The sequence below is a fragment of the Apis mellifera genome, linkage group LG2, assembly GCF_003254395.2.
Source record: "Apis mellifera strain DH4 linkage group LG2, Amel_HAv3.1, whole genome shotgun sequence".
NCBI classification, from domain to species: Eukaryota; Metazoa; Arthropoda; class Insecta; order Hymenoptera; family Apidae; genus Apis; species Apis mellifera.
In genome coordinates, this window is record NC_037639.1 from 10,369,668 (window position 1) to 10,385,662 (window position 15,995).

At 29.2% G+C, this 15,995-nt stretch overlaps 4 protein-coding genes across 7 annotated transcripts in view; 3 read left to right on the plus strand and 1 right to left on the minus strand.

The window, feature by feature from the left end:
• Positions 1–7,539, plus strand: part of LOC408697 (KN motif and ankyrin repeat domain-containing protein 3) — a 48,539-nt gene extending 41,000 nt beyond the window's left edge. For all 4 annotated transcript variants that reach the window (XM_006565861.3, XM_006565862.3, XM_016910886.2 and 1 more), the window contains 6 exons: positions 380–498; positions 588–668; positions 1,773–2,003; positions 2,839–4,094; positions 4,875–5,472; positions 5,538–7,539. In XM_006565861.3, coding sequence (XP_006565924.2) covers positions 380–498; positions 588–668; positions 1,773–2,003; positions 2,839–4,094; positions 4,875–5,472; positions 5,538–5,984 — 2,732 coding nt within the window. In that variant the 3' untranslated portion in view covers positions 5,985–7,539. The remainder of the gene's footprint in view (positions 1–379; positions 499–587; positions 669–1,772; positions 2,004–2,838; positions 4,095–4,874; positions 5,473–5,537) is intronic.
• A 912-nt stretch (positions 7,540–8,451) lies between these two features.
• On the plus strand, positions 8,452–9,817 carry LOC726840 (BET1 homolog). Its single transcript, XM_001122558.5, has 4 exons — positions 8,452–8,577; positions 8,931–9,007; positions 9,098–9,261; positions 9,344–9,817. The coding sequence occupies exons 2-4, from the start codon at positions 8,989–8,991 to the stop codon at positions 9,497–9,499; spliced, it is 339 nt and encodes a 112-aa protein (XP_001122558.1). The 5' UTR covers positions 8,452–8,577; positions 8,931–8,988; the 3' UTR covers positions 9,500–9,817.
• A 50-nt stretch (positions 9,818–9,867) lies between these two features.
• LOC410875 (probable ribosome production factor 1) lies at positions 9,868–11,260 on the plus strand. The gene is made up of 3 exons (XM_394351.7): positions 9,868–10,550; positions 10,630–10,894; positions 10,952–11,260. The coding sequence occupies exons 1-3, from the start codon at positions 9,983–9,985 to the stop codon at positions 11,127–11,129; spliced, it is 1,011 nt and encodes a 336-aa protein (XP_394351.2). The 5' UTR covers positions 9,868–9,982; the 3' UTR covers positions 11,130–11,260.
• LOC410876 (THUMP domain-containing protein 3) lies at positions 11,183–13,591 on the minus strand. The gene is made up of 8 exons (XM_394352.7): positions 13,487–13,591; positions 13,019–13,146; positions 12,828–12,940; positions 12,223–12,685; positions 11,977–12,155; positions 11,729–11,908; positions 11,519–11,656; positions 11,183–11,452 (listed from the first exon to the last, which is right to left on the minus strand). The coding sequence occupies exons 2-8, from the start codon at positions 13,110–13,112 to the stop codon at positions 11,294–11,296; spliced, it is 1,326 nt and encodes a 441-aa protein (XP_394352.5). The 5' UTR covers positions 13,113–13,146; positions 13,487–13,591; the 3' UTR covers positions 11,183–11,293.
• Positions 13,592–15,995: the final 2,404 nt, after the last annotated feature.

Genomic DNA, 15,995 nt, shown 5'->3' on the forward strand with positions numbered 1-15,995 from the left:
TTATTTGAAAAAATATCCCTTTTCATCACGGGGGAAGATTCACTTTATACCTCGCTTAACTTCCATTAAGTAACAATTTATCTCGTTGTACTTAATAGTTTCTTTGAATATGCAGAATATTCATGGCCCGTGTATAACGAAATATACGATGTAAAAGTTCAATTTCTATTATATTTTATCTCCGTATATTTAAGCTCGAATTAAAAAAATTTCATTTATCTTGATTATTAATCAATCTTACAAAATAATAAAATTATTGATTCTCCTTCGATCATCCATCGATTGCAAAATTATTATTTCCTCTAAATTGATAAAACTCAGGAGATTAAAAAGAGAGAGAGAAAAAGAGATTGAAAATATATAAAAAAAAATTGTTTAGATGGAACGAACACGGCAACACCGGTGCAAAACAATGGGCAGAGCGAGCACGCGGCTGGTGATTTTGACAACGCGAGTGTCGGAAGCGGAAACTCGAATCTCAGCACTGGCGCGCTACAGGTAGGTGCAACAAGTACAGCAAAATCGAGCTTGTCAACTTCACACTGGACGAAACTGTATTGTATCTGTGCGCGTGTGCGTGTTTCCAGAACATCAGAGAGCAAATGGCCGCGTCGTTGGAGCGGATGAGGGAGCTGGAGGAACAGGTCAAGGCAATTCCCATGTTGCAGGTAAACACGGCTGCATATAATTTCACCTCCCCTCTTTGTTGCGTCTCACCTGTCCATCACGTTCCAAACGAAGAGAGTAAGCAGTAATTGCTTTAAATCGACCGCCCATTCTTTTAATTAATTATCTCCTCGCTCGAATAAGAAATAATAAACTTCTTCGGGAAGAAAAGAGGTTAGACGCCTCTCGCAACTTCGTTGTTTGTTGCGCTCGAGAAATGTACGTTTGTGTGCGAAACATGACTCGCTTTTCTTCTTTCGGTTACGATACTTCCGTCAAGGAAGCAATTGCATCGAGGCTCAATGTAAACGATTGCGTTGGCAAGTTTCGTGATTATCGATGACACAGGAAGCGGAGAACTGAATCTCGTTCTTGTGATCCATAAACTTTTAGAAACTTTATTCAATCCTGCAAATTCAAATCGAACGTGTTAATGGAATATCGGAAAAAACGTGATTCTTGTGTATTTTACTAGTTTTTCCACTCGTTCTGCAAATTCAAACCGCTTCCAAGCGGAGAACTGAATCTCGTTCTTGTGATCCATAAACTTTTAGAAACTTTATTCAATCCTGCAAATTCAAATCGAATATGTTAATGGAATATCAGAAAAAACGTGATTCTTGTGTATTTTACTAGTTTTTCCACTCGTTCTGCAAATTCAAACCGCTTCCAATGGAATATCAGAAAACGTGATTCTTATGTATTTTACTAATTCTTTCCACTCGTAATGTAAACGATGATCGTTGGAAAATTTTGTGACGCCAACAACTCACTTATAATACGTAAATACGTATAAAAACTTTTAAATACCAAAATCACAAACTTCATCTTTCCCAAAATTCCATCCCAAATTGATTCTCTCCATCTCCAAACCTCTTTAATGGAATAATAATTAAAAAAAAACATGATTCTTGAATATCTTACAAGTTCTCCCTATTCGAATTGCATTATCAATGTCACAGGAAATTCGTCCATTCTTGTATAAATTTCCAAACTTTATCCTTGGAAATCTTGGAAAATCTTCATCCAATTCAATGGGATATCATTAAAAAAAGAAAAAAACTTGGTGAGATCTTAGTAATACAAGTTTCTCTCGCTGACTGCAGGTGCAAGTGTCGGTGCTGAAAGAGGAGAAGCGTAATCTGCTGCGGCAAGTGGACGAGCTGAGCAAGGCGAGCGAATGGAACGAGAGCGGGTTGCACAGGTACCGTAGCCAGTCGTTCTCGGAACAGCGTGGCTCCCAGCGAAATCTGAGGAACGCGGCTACGACGCCGACGCGGGACATGGGAACGATGTGCGGCGCGATGACACGGGACGTCGGTGTTTCGCACCAGCAGGTACGCCGCCGCCGACTTCCGTTTCACGCGCGCCGATTTATCGCCTCCCCCGATCTCCTTTGTTCTTGTTGAGAAACAACGCGAGGGAAGAACCCGTTGAGAGAGAGAGAAAAATCTGCATATCGCGATTCACGGCTACCCTTGTTAATTGCACGCGTGGAACGCTTCATTATACATATATGAGAAAGTGTGGAAAACTCTCTCGTCCAATTTCGAAAGCAAATCGAATTTTTATTTGCATATTAAGCTTATTAAACGGATTCTTCCTTATGAATATGCGAGGATATGCAACTTTCGAATTTAGCTATTGTTGAGATTCCATAATGCAGGTGAGAAAGGAAGGAACCATTTTTTTTTTCTTTCTTTTCTTTTCGATAAAGGAATGAATTAAGTATAAAGGAGTATGAGTTGATAGGTTATTATCGATATCGTTTTTTTTATTACATCATCTGATTCCAATCGATCTCCCGACGTGTTTTCTTGTATTTATAATAAATGGGGAAATGGGTCGTGTACCATTTGCATCACACTTTTACTTCGTAATCGAATTAAAAGTCGGACCCGATGAAAACTCGGGGAAGGGGGAATTTTCTCAGTGTCCGATAACTCGGTTACGTAAATCGAAGGAAACTTTGTATCGGGAGACTTCGTTAAGCGAGTCGATTAATCGAGTTTCTCGCAGTCCTCTCGCGAGAAAAAGTAGTATTTTTGTAAAAGAGAAAAAAACTATAACGTTATTGCGTCAGAAATAGATGAATAAAAAAAAAATAAAATAAAATGGCTTCGATGATTATATATATGGATACGTAATAACATTGCACTGTCATACGATCAGGTTCGAACACGAGATATCGGCATGATAACGAGCACCCCGATAAAACGATCATTGGAACGGAGTCAATTGCAAATCGAAGAAATAGTACCTGAAACGAAAGAGCGGAGCGCGTTAATGGACGATCGGACGTCGTCGTCTAGCTTCGATAAACTGTACTCGAGCGATTCCCGCGACAGTTGGAGATCGAGCTTAACCCGTAGCCAATTGGTGTACGAGGAAATAATACCGGAAGCGAGGGCGATGAGAAATCGTTTGAAGAGAAGTCCGCTTCAGACGGAATCGATACCGCCCACCGGCCCGAAACTGGCCGTGGAAGCGAAGAAATTTCGCGACGTTGGCGTCAACACGAGGAACAGGCTGAAACATCTGGTGCACAGCCGATTCGTGATCGAGGATATCGCGCCGGAAATAAAGAGAGAAGTTAAGAGAAGATCGTGTGGAACAACGACCGGGCTGAGCATGAAAGACATCTTGACGAAGGAAGACGTGGCTGTTATCGTCGACGACGCTCTCAGAATTTACAAGGGTACCCTCATCAAAGATACGATTTCCAGGGGTTGCCAATGCGCGTTGGACCAGGTGAAGATAATCGAGAAGAAGGACGAGTACGTCCAGGTCGCGGAACCGTTCAAAATGAGGACGAACGTGGGCGTCACGGTGAAGCCAAGGGTGTCCGAAATTGGTATCGAGGTGAGAAGTGGCCCGGGAACGAGAACCGTCGCCGTTGGTCCCGACCCGTTCACCGTTCAATCGCTCTCCTTGCACTCGTTGAACTCGAGGAGTCATTCGTTCAATTACGGCGACGCGAAAGTGAAAAGGAAAGCCACCACCAAGTCTGTGAGCGTGATGGTGGACGATTTGGTGAGGACCACGGTGAAGAGTACCGACACTTCCGGTCTCGCGCCCAAGAAACGGGAATTCGGTACGTCGCCGATAAAAAAGAAATTCACCGACGTCTCGGTTGGCGAGTCGATCAAACCGCATATTTCCATCTCTTGCGCCGCCAATTATTGCGACAATTGCAAGGAGACCATAAAAAGTCTGGCAAAGCAGTTCGTCAATAACGCGGAGAATAATATGAATCATCAGAACACGAATCTCGTCTCGAGGATACCTAGACCGTCCCACATACCGTTGAACAACACGATTGATTATAGAAGACAATTCAAACGACAGGATACGTATACGAAGATACCGGCCGCTGGTGTGATCAGATACGATTCCGATAACAAGGAACAATATGACAACAATAATCGGTTAGTTAAAATTCATTTAAATATAAAATATATCCTGTCATTTTTTTTTTTTTTTTATCAAAATCATTTATATACCCTTCTCAATGAAATATAACGAAAAAACGATCTTATTCAATCACTTGAAATTTATCGTATCAATTATAAACCATTAAAAAAAGGTTTATTTTAAAATTAAGATTTATTTAAAAAAAAAAAATTATTGCATAGGATCGTTCGTCTCTGCTCTGTCTATATTCGTCAATATAGTGCTTAGAAGATGTTAATTACGCCATCTATCGGGTGGAGAATTTAAGCGGAGGGTAAAAAAGATAGCAAAGAACTTGACATCACGATGAATCAATCTACCGCGTAGTCGATGACAATCAAGCGCATGTCAAGGATTTGTTGGTTTTTTCGATTCCATGGTTGCGCGTCCTATGCGTCATAAGTGTTTTTACGGAGCAGAGCGCAGAGGTCAAATTGTAAGTAACGTTTCAGAGGTCAGTGACAGAGAAAGTGTATTTAAAATCGTCGCGAATTCGCTATGTGAATAAGTGAATCGTGTATTCGATCTAGATAAATCCATGCTGCAACAGCAGCAACAACAACACACTACCCGTTTAATTAACGATACCGAACTCATCGAAATAAATTCTGCTTGTTTCGTTGAGAAGGGGTAATTGATTTCTTGAATCGTTTTATTTTATTTTATTTTATTTTATCTCTTTCGTACAGAAGAGAGATTTAAAACGTACTTGTACTTTTTTAAATTTATGCTTTTTTATATTTTTTTTTTTGTAGTATCCAGCAGTTGCAAGGGGAAAAAGGAAAAGATGAAAAGTCAGAGGAAATATATAATACGGAAAAACAAGCAGATGATGAGGAAAAACATGAACTTCCAGAATCTGCTTTATTTCAACCTATACAAGAAAAACCCAGGAAAAAAGTTGAACCTTCCAAAGAAATGCAAGCCGCCATGAAGGTTCTTAACGATAGTCTTAAGAAATCTCCTAGCAAAAATATCTCTCATCAAATGAAAAATGCAATTAATATTATTCAACAAGAATGGTTCAAAATTTCGAGCACAGTGAATGCCAATCCTTTAGAAGTAGAAGATTATCTTGATTGTTTTGAAGAATGTTCAAGTTCTTTATTAGAGTATATAGTTAACATGACTGACTCAAGTGGAAACACTGCGATGCATTATGCAGTTTCTCATGGAAATTTTGATGTAGTGTCTATTCTTCTTGATTCAAAAGTTTGCGATATTAATAAAGCAAATGTAGCTGGATATACGGCTGTGATGTTGGCAGCTCTTGCTGAAGTCAGAAATTCCACTCATGCTTCGGTGGCTAATAAATTATTTCAACTTGCAGATGTTAATATTCGAGCAAAATTGGTAAGTATTTTATGTAATTATGATTCTTTTATATTAATTTTTTATATTTTATTTAAAATTTTTAGCATGGTCAAACTGCCTTGATGTTGGCAGTATCTCATGGTCGAAAAGATATGACTCAATTACTTCTGGATGCTGGAGCAGCAGTTAACATTCAAGATGAAGATGGTAGTACAGCCTTAATGTGTGCCGCGGAACACGGACATACGGACATTGTACGATTATTACTTGCGCATCCAGACTGTGATCCATCGATCGTTGATATAGATGGTAGTTCCGCTTTAAAAATAGCTTTAGAAGCGGGTAATCGAGATATTGGTGTATTACTTTATGCCCATGAACGCGTAAATAGAGGAACAAGTCCATATTCGTCAATGAGACGAAATAGAAGAGGTTCCAAACCAACAACGCCTACTGGACCTTCCCCTTCAGCTCCAGTAAGCCCAGCTCCATCTCGAAGAATTCATTCATCAACAGTTTCTCTAAATTCTTCAAAATATTCTGCTAAATAATTCTCAAATAATAATAATATTTGAAGACTTTTTTTTTTTTTATCGATATTTAACATACTAGCAAATAGTTTGAATTATAATAGCATTATATGAATAAGCAATAATGCAATCGGCGTTCCGTGTTTCCTATATTTATTGCTAACATGTTTTAATATTTATCATCGATTTACAATATTTTAAGGTGTTAATTTTTTAAGATAAACAATCATGTTCTTGCCTAATCATTCATCAGCCTCAACTCAAGCATTTAATTTAAGATATCTATTTAACTGCTCAAATTTGTATACAATTATTCAAAAAAAGTTTGAGAGTGCTGTTTTGTAAAGTTAGTCCATAGGAAGGATATGTGTGAAACGTATTGTTTCACATTGTTAGTTAATAAGAGGGATTTGTATAAAGTTTAAAACTTTTTTCTAGGTGCTATCAAAGTAAAAATAAATCCATTTTCATTGTTAATAAATTTTATACGATGTCACAAACGAATAAGAAACGTCAGTGACCAAATGGTTCAAAATTTTATTCTTAAATTTAAAAAAACCATATGAAAGTACAAAAAGTTTCTTATATATAAAAACAAGTCACAGTGAAAAAATCTAGTAATGTCTTCCAACATCCTGTGACATTAAACATTCCAAAAAACAAATTGTCAACAATCCGAATTTCTTGTCACAGAAAGTTTTCTTATACACTCGTAATATATTCGAAAATCAGGCCTAATTTTCGTTTAATCCTCGGGATCAAACTATCAGTAGAATAATTGTGTACTGAGACAATGTAGAGAACAATACAATATGTGTAATAACTATATGGTGCACAAACGTGAGATTTATAATTATCGTGACTAATGTTGAATTTATATATGAAGAAATTTGTAGAACCTATCGATGATCGTTCAATGTTGAAATAAATATATTATAAATGTGAAAAATATAAATATAGCATCTGTGAACAACAACAAAATATTAAAGGGCATATGAAGGAAATTTAGTTGAATAGTTTTTATTGAAATTATTTCAGGGTACAATATATATATTATACGAAAGAAAATATAAAAATATTTAATTAATTTTATTTCATTTCTCGTTTATCCGTGTTATATACCTTCATGTTGTAGGAATTGGATATTTAAAATAACTTTAACGTTGAACATTTTCTTACATAGGTTATGAATATTTAGAAATAATAAACGTATTTAAGTTCAACATCAAAGATTTATATTTTAATGAGTATTCCTATTGTTAAGGACTTATATTAATATTAAGTGACAATTACGTATCAAAGATAGTACTGAATTAAGTAATAGACATTTAGGAATTTAGAAAGTAGATAACTACTTTTCATTGTTTGTGCCTTTATATTTAACATATTGTAATTGATAATAAACTCGAAAAGAAATAACAATAAAACTATTGTATAATACTATAATTTACCAAAAATTAATATAAACAATACGTATAAATTAATGGAATTTATGTTACAAACTTATATGAAACCATTAATCTTCATTAATATATGTACAAACAATAATGACAAATAAACTTATGATCTTGTAAAATTTAATGTTCCATAATTGAAATATATTATCCATAAAATTTAATAAATTTAAAAAAGACAATAACAAAGTTTATTTATTTTGAACAAATATATAAAGGGGATAAATTATTTTTCATTTTGTTAAATTTTTATTTATATATATTTATAATTTATATTAATTGTATTTATAGATTATATTTTCATAAATAAAATTATATTTTTTCAAATATTTAAAAATCATTTATATATGAAGTTATTATACATTAAATATTGTGCATATAATATATATATTTTACATAAACAATAAAAAAATATCGTAGTTTTAAAAGAGAAATGATAAAAACATATTCAATTTACATCTATATACTTCATGTAGTTATGCGTTCAATAATAAGTATGAAAAAAGCAAATGATAAAAGAAAGACAGAAATAGGATAAAAATTATAAAAATATCAGCATCATCTTTTATTTTAAACAAAACAAAAAAAATAAGGAAAAGAAATAGAAAATAAAATTAACCAGCAGTGTCAACTCGTGAATGTTTCGATTCTTCTTTTCAAAGGTAAGATAAACTAGAATAAGAATTAAGGATTAGTGCCATCTTTTGAACACTATAATATCTTTTTAAAAAATAATGACGCTGATGGTTAATTCTTGCTTTATCTTTATTTTTTTCTTATTTTACTTTGCTTGTATAACATTTTGGATATGATGCTGATTTTCTAATTTTTATGCCATCTGTATTCCATTGTTCCTTTTCCTTGTCTATGTTATATTTATTTTATAATTACTCTTAATGATCAATGTTTCAAAACATAAAATCATTAAATATTAGATCTCTCTTATATCTCGTCTATTGCTTTATGTCCTATTATATTCACAAAATTAATATTTCGATAATTTTTTAGAATTTTGAAATTCAAATTAAAATTTTCAACACAAATTGAAAGTTGGTAGTACTGATTACACATCATAACGTGACGTTGACATGTTGTCACTGCTTGTAACATATACTTAACTTGTGTTATTTGATTGCTTCATTGACAGTTCTTTTTGCATGGTTTGTAAATATGTTTTCATATAATCAACATGTATGAAAACATTTTATTAAATTAATTTATATTAATTTTGTGAATACAATATAATTATAACAAGCTGTTTATTAAAATATTACGTGCAACATACCATCTTAAAATTCAAACTATGAGTGAAATTAAAATATTTTTTTATTTATAAAAATCATGTTTACATATTCTATTATTTTATTGAATTTTTTGAATGTAATAAAAGATTATAGAAATTAAAAGATAAACAATAAATATTTCAAAAATATTAAATAATATGTATAACTAAAATTGCTTATTCAACTTATATTTCATTTTACTAATATTTCGTGGCACTTTTATTGTGTAGATCTACTGTAATCTTTGTTGCAAAAATATCTTAATTAACCGCCAAAATTGAGAATAAAATGCGAAGAAGTCATACAAGTAGGTTAACCATTGTTTAAAATTTAAATAATTTAATTAAATGAAATTTAATTATTGTAGCTTTTAATATGACTTAATATTTTATAATAGATTATTCTTATGAACCTTTACCAACTACATCAAGTCATGATGGCTTGGAAGATGAAAATGAAAGAATGACAGAACATTTAAAAGATAAAATTTATGCTTTAAAATCTTTGTCAATTGATATTGGACAAGAAGTACAATATCAAGATAAATTACTTCGTGGAATGGTGAATAATTCATTAATATAGATTAAAATGTATTGAATATATGTTAAAGTAAGAAATATATAAAAAGAATTTTTGTTGTCAGGATGAAGATTTTGAAAGGACAAGTGGTTCATTAACAAATTCAGTTGCACGTGTATTGCGTTTATCCAAAGGAAGCCATACTTATTATATTTTGTATTTAATATTATTCTCTGTAGTTGTTTTTTTTATATTATGGGTAACATTGAAATTTTTTTAACTAAAATATATTTTGCACAAAAAAGAATATTGAAACAAGAATTCATTCCTATAAAAAATGTATTTTTTTTTTTTGCACTCATAATGATAATTTTTGAAATATAATATTCAATATATGTATATAAAAGATAATATTTTTAACCTATTTAAACTGTACAGTTAAAATAGTCGAATTTTATGTAAAAATTATACTATTATACTATTTGTAAGAATAAAAAAAATATATTTTATGTTAAAGCAGTGTGCATGTATAGATATATGTATATTTAATATATATATATTTTAATTATTGTAAAATAAAAATGTTTGTATGTAAATATATCTTTGAAATTTTTTGCATTATAACATTTAAAAGTTGGCGGCATTGAATCGCAGAGTTAGTTAACCTATTATAACATAATAGAAGATTCACATGTACAGTGATTATCAATGATATACGATTAATGTTTTTATGTGAATTGAATTAGATTATATATCTCTTAAAATGAAACTAAAAAATTTACGAATAAATCCTTTAAATCGAATTCAAAAAGAAAGAAAAGAAGAACCAAGCACTTCAGAAAATAAAACGTCGGAGGTTATTTTACCATCGGACAGCAATTTTAATCATATAAAGTGCAAAGCAGTACGATATAAAAAATGTCAACAATTAATGAAAGAAAAAATAAAGGCCAAAAAAGAAGCCAAAAAAAAAAGAATTCAAGAAGGAGGTCCAAAACAAATTCCACATACCATTGAAAGCTTAAGAGAGAAAGATGAAACTATTGTCACTGGTAGTCTTGAGGATGAAGAAAATGCTGAACTTAAAGTTGATTTTGAACATGATGAATTTGCTGCTTATTATAAGCATACTTATGATCCTAAAGTTTTAATTACATATTGTGATAATCCAACAAGGAAAACTAGAATTTTTGGTGTAGAACTTACAAGGATAATACCAAATTCAATTTCTTTATATAGAAATCGTTCTGGAGTGAAGAAAATGGTTAAAAGTGCTATTGCAAGAAATTTTACAGATATTATAATTATTAATGAGGATCAATGTAAACCTAGTATCCTTGTAAATATTTATAATAATTAATTTTAGAAAAATTTTTTATTATTTATTATTTTCCTTATAAATTTTCTTAGATGGTATGTTAATTATTCATCTACCTGATGGGCCAACAGCACATTTTAAGCTTAGCAATGTTAAAATAACTCCAGAATTAAAACGTAGTCATAAAGAAATTTCTAAACATAGACCAGAAGTTATTTTAACTAATTTCACAACTCGCTTGGGTTGTACTATTGGTAGAATGTTAGGAGCACTATTTCATTATCAACCTGAATTTAAAGGCAGTAGAGTTGTAACATTTCATAATCAACGAGATTATATATTCTTCAGACATCATAAGTATGATTATTTTAATAATGTATTTAATAAAGACTAATATAAATAACATAATTACAGGTACCAATTTGATCTTGAAACAGCTAAGCCTAGATTAAGAGAATTAGGACCTAGATTTACTTTAAGACTAAAATCTCTGCAACAAGGAACATTTAACAGTAAACATGGAGAATATGAATGGCTTATTCAAGGAAAAAGACATGATATGGAAACTAGTAGAAGAAAATTCTTTTTATAAAAACATAAATGATTTTAACAGACATGTTTTATTACCTCGAATAAACAGTGAAATTGTTATAAGAAATATAGAAATTTCTATTTATTAAGCTCTTATAAAATATAAATTTATAATAAAGATATTAAAATTAATTTTATAACAAATATTAACGCGAAGTTTATAATTTATTTCTTTTTGTATATCACATTTTTAATAGTTTTTGGTTTAAATTGTTCATAAGGTATATTTGTTCGTTTTAAAACATAAACTGCTGCTTGAAGACCACCTATATTTATACCTAAAGTTTTTGTTACATAAAACAAATCTCCAGCTGCTTGTAAAGCCTATAAAAAGTGAACATATTAATCAAAATTTAAAAAAAATTTGATGTAAAAATTTTAATAACATACCATATTAAAACTACGTCTATCATAAGTAAGTAAAACAATCCGACCTGTTAAAACTTTTATAATTCGTCCTAATTCTATTAAAAATTGTTTATAAAGTATTCTATTATCCATTATTCGACCACTTCTTTTTCCAAATGGCTATAAGAATTATTTAATAAATTAAATGAAAAGTTTAATATACAATAAGAATATATTTAAATATTTGATTACCATATCGGTAACAGCAATATCAATAAAGGAATCTTTAAATGGTAACTGTGATACATTCCAGTGTAATAAATCAATCTTACATTTAGAAGAAGATGCTTCAATGTTAGATTTTGTTCTATGTACAGCTTTGGGATGATTATCTCCACCAATAACATATGATTTAAAATACACTAAAGTTGCCTAAAATTTTTAATGTTAATTTTTTGTCATATTAAATGTTAAATTTGAAATAAAAATATTGTTATTACTTCAATTGGAATAGAACCACTACCACACATTGGATCAATTATTATATCTCCTGGCTTTGGATGAGCTAATCTTAACAAATTATAACATATTGTTGCTCTAAGGGTAGTTGGTCCAAAACACATGATATTCCTGTGATGTTTAGATTCATGTGTAACACGTAATTGTGTTACCAATTCATCTATATTATAAAATACATATTTTTTTTTATATTATAATATTTATGTATAAATTTATATTTTACTTACTATTGATTAATTTACAGACTATTTCTAAATAATATGTAGATAAATCTACAAGCCATAAATATTTATCTTGCAATTCTCCACCAATAGTTCTAGCAACATCTGATGATTCAAATATATGTTTGCCAGTTCTTTCACATGTTACTCTATATCTTAATATTTCATCTTCTTTAGCATTAGATGGATTTTGACCTCTTTTCTTTCCTTTAGGTGTAGTAGGTGCAACAGTTATGTTACAGAGTTTATGATCTTTTTCTGCTAGATTATATTCATCAGTAGTTGGGTATATTTTTCCTTGAAAACCAGTAACATGTTTCCAAAAATCTAGAGTCTTTTCTAATTTCATATTATTATGCACAGCATTTTTAAATAATTGTAAATCCATTTCTTTATTATTTCCTGAGAATTCAAATTTGCTAACATCTGCGACAATAAACATATTATCTATTGATCTCATTTCTTGTATCTGGAATTATAGTTTGAATAAAATATTATTCACATTTTGATAATAATTTGATAATAAAATATTTTTATATTTTTATTTCATGCAAATATTGTTAATTTTTATGCCAGAAAACATGATTAAAATAAATAAAAAACAATATTACTTGTACAAATTGATTCCAATATATATTGAAATAAATTTTCCCGCGTTCTTTGACAACTTTAACATTTTTATCCAATTTCTCTTTGCATTCGTCTATTGCTTGCCATTCGAAACCTAAAATTATATCGTTTTATAGGTTACACGAACAACCACGTGTTTTCGATTCTCATTAATTAAAGAATTTTTAATTACCTGTATCTACAGTCGTTGCTATCATAAAAACATTATTATTTAGTGATGATTCTAGAAAAAGCTGTCGTAAACTTGATTCGTTATCTACATTCATGTCAAATTCGGTATATGTAAATTATCCTTATACACTATAAACATATAATAATACACGTGATTAACATCAAACTAGCACCACGTGTCTGATTAATCAAATGAATTAAATTTTATTATAAATCCATAATATCAATTACGAATTAAATTAAATTATATTCTATTTGCTTTTTATATGATTTTAATTATTTATATTTTTATTATATGAAATATAAATTAAATATAAAATTAAATAATTATACTTTCATTTACAATCAAAAAATATTAACAGGAAATTCTTTAATAATGCGAAAATTTTTATGCGATTTTAATTCACAAGTGAAAGGTAGTAAAAATCGCGCGGATACGAAGTCCGTTTTTGTGCAAAATAAAGAATACCTCTTTGAAACTCATGAACTCCTGATACAAGATGTCAATTTTGTTGAACAGTTTACAAAATTTCTAACTTTTACGAAATGTAACAACAAATACTTATCAAATATATTACATGATATAAAAAGTGCTATATATACAGAGTATTTATAAAAATATGGGATTTGGAGGGTGGATTCTAGACATCAAAACGAAAAAAGTTCACATATACATATATGTTCGATAAGGCTTAATTAACGAATTATAAGCATTTTAAGTTTACATTAGATAGAATGAGATGGCGAAAGAGCAAGAATGCTCAGCTGTGTGCGGCAATATCGTATTGCAATGTCACTTACATAGCGGAGCTCCTCAATGAAAGGAAATATATTGTAATAAATTTTTGGAAAGATGAAATTATAAATTTATTATAATTATAACAATAATAATAATTATATTAATAGTATAATTAAAAAAAAAAGATACATAATTTAAAAAAAATCCTTCTAAATATAGAATTTTTATTTTTATAAATATAAATTATCAATCAAATAAATATCATATAAATGATATTGAAACTTAAACTTTATTATGTTTAACAATAAAAAATTTACTTGTTTATAGATTTGATAGGTTTTTAAATGCAATGCCGATTCCATGAACCTTTGGAATTCGCAGAAATTAGAAATAAATATAAAAAATTATGTTGATATATATTATAATTTCAGTTATTTAAGAATTGTTTTTATTTATATATATCATATATAACATAATATAAATATAAATAAATATTTTATTGTTATTATTAATATATTTTATTATTATTATTATATATATAATTAATCGCATATGATATCAGTATATTGATATTTTTTTATTTTTTGAATTACTTATATACTTTTTTATCTAGATCATTCTCTTCTTTTTTATCTAGACGCTGTTTTTATCTAGATCATTATTATAATCGGAGAATACAGATAATTTAAAATTAATATACTATATTTTGTTTTATACATATATCTTCTATATTATTACGAATATAAAATAATATAAAAATACTAATAATTTGTTTTATTTCTTTATGTTTGTTTCAGCATACTTATATTCTTAGTATAAAAGATTTTCCTTATAATCTTATTATTTTCATCAATTATTAGAAATGTTTTTACAGACTATTTAATATAGTTTATAGTTGTATTATTTTATTCATTTATATCGAAAAAGAATTTATTGAAATAAATTGTATTTTACAAGTTAACCAGATTCAATTTGTATGTTTTCCATTTCCGATCAATTACTTACATAATTGATGTTGTGATTGATAGATGTCATTACGATCCTATTCTTTTCTTCACTACTCGCAATAATAATACAAATATAATATATGTATATGTATATAATTTGTCGAAGAAGTGTTAATATTATATGTTATATATTATATATCCATATTAAATTTTTGAGAGACAAAATAATTTAGTTTCGCTTTATTATAACAAAAGTTAATGTATTCATATAGATTTAGACTTAGATTCGGTTCTACGCTCTTCAAACCTCAATCTCTCTGATGTAATCATCTTCGACGAATTTTTTCAAGAGGAGAATATGTAACATTATATTATTTCCTTATTGCCATAGATTAGATTAGGCAGAAGCGTCTCATGATATGACGATCGCCAAACTTCAGATGTATTCTTCTCATACAGAAGTTTATAAGGAAAGAATTAAACTATGTTCAATAATAATCAAAATAGTATATGATACGTATTTGATAATTCTATATATATTTCTATTATGATAAAATTTTGTTAAATTTCGACATTTTAGAAATAAATAATAGAAATAAATTTCTTATAAATAATTAATCATAGATACATATACAAAATATTTTTAACTAAAATTGAACATACTTATGTCTAATGATATGAATGTAAAAAAATAAGATGGAAAAAAGAAATTTCTTTTATCTAACCCTCTTTTTTTAACCCCCCTATTGGATGCTGGCACCTGGACTAGAAATCGTTCACCCTTCCAATTTTTACTTACCTTTCCCCTATCCCCATACTCTTGATTTAAGATTTTGCCCCTATAGAATTACTCGAAAGCTTGTTTTAAATAATAGTAGCATTGGGATTTCAGTCGAAAGAACGAACTATTCTTCAGTTACTATTCGTATGTTGCGCATACTATACGTGTAAACATTCCTATTTTATAAAAATGTTATTCATTTATTATTGAAATTGTAAAAATTTGTTTAAGAAGTGTGTTTTACTATATTGCATACAATATATTTAAGTGTTTAATATATACGAAGATCCATCATTTCTAATAGTTGATAATTTTTTTTTATAATTACGAAAGTCTCAGTAATTTTTAAAAGTTTGAAATTAAATTTTGAAATAATCTTTTATATGAAATATTGCATCATTAATATTGCGTTTTTATTGTATCTATATATATATGAAATCTTTTCCATTATATAATCTTGAATTCTTGAAATGTTGAAATTCTTGAATATTAATTATAAAATATTTGATAC

What these genes read in the sequence shown, in the direction of transcription:
- LOC726840 (XM_001122558.5), top strand. An exon ending in ATAAATTACTTCGTGGAATG is followed by an intron (nt 9,262 to 9,343) that starts GTGAATAATTCA and finishes TTTTGTTGTCAG; the next exon opens with GATGAAGATTTTGAAAGGAC.
- LOC410875 (XM_394351.7), top strand. Translation starts at nt 9,983, where the DNA reads ATGAAACTAAAAAATTTACGAATAAATCCTTTAAATCGAATTCAAAAA. An exon ending in TGAGGATCAATGTAAACCTA is followed by an intron (nt 10,551 to 10,629) that starts GTATCCTTGTAA and finishes AAATTTTCTTAG; the next exon opens with ATGGTATGTTAATTATTCAT. An exon ending in ATATTCTTCAGACATCATAA is followed by an intron (nt 10,895 to 10,951) that starts GTATGATTATTT and finishes ACATAATTACAG; the next exon opens with GTACCAATTTGATCTTGAAA.
- LOC410876 (XM_394352.7), bottom strand. Translation starts at nt 13,112, where the DNA reads ATGAATGTAGATAACGAATCAAGTTTACGACAGCTTTTTCTAGAATCA. An exon ending in ATTGGAATCAATTTGTACAA is followed by an intron (nt 12,686 to 12,827) that starts GTAATATTGTTT and finishes CTATAATTCCAG; the next exon opens with ATACAAGAAATGAGATCAAT. An exon ending in ATAGACGTAGTTTTAATATG is followed by an intron (nt 11,453 to 11,518) that starts GTATGTTATTAA and finishes CACTTTTTATAG; the next exon opens with GCTTTACAAGCAGCTGGAGA.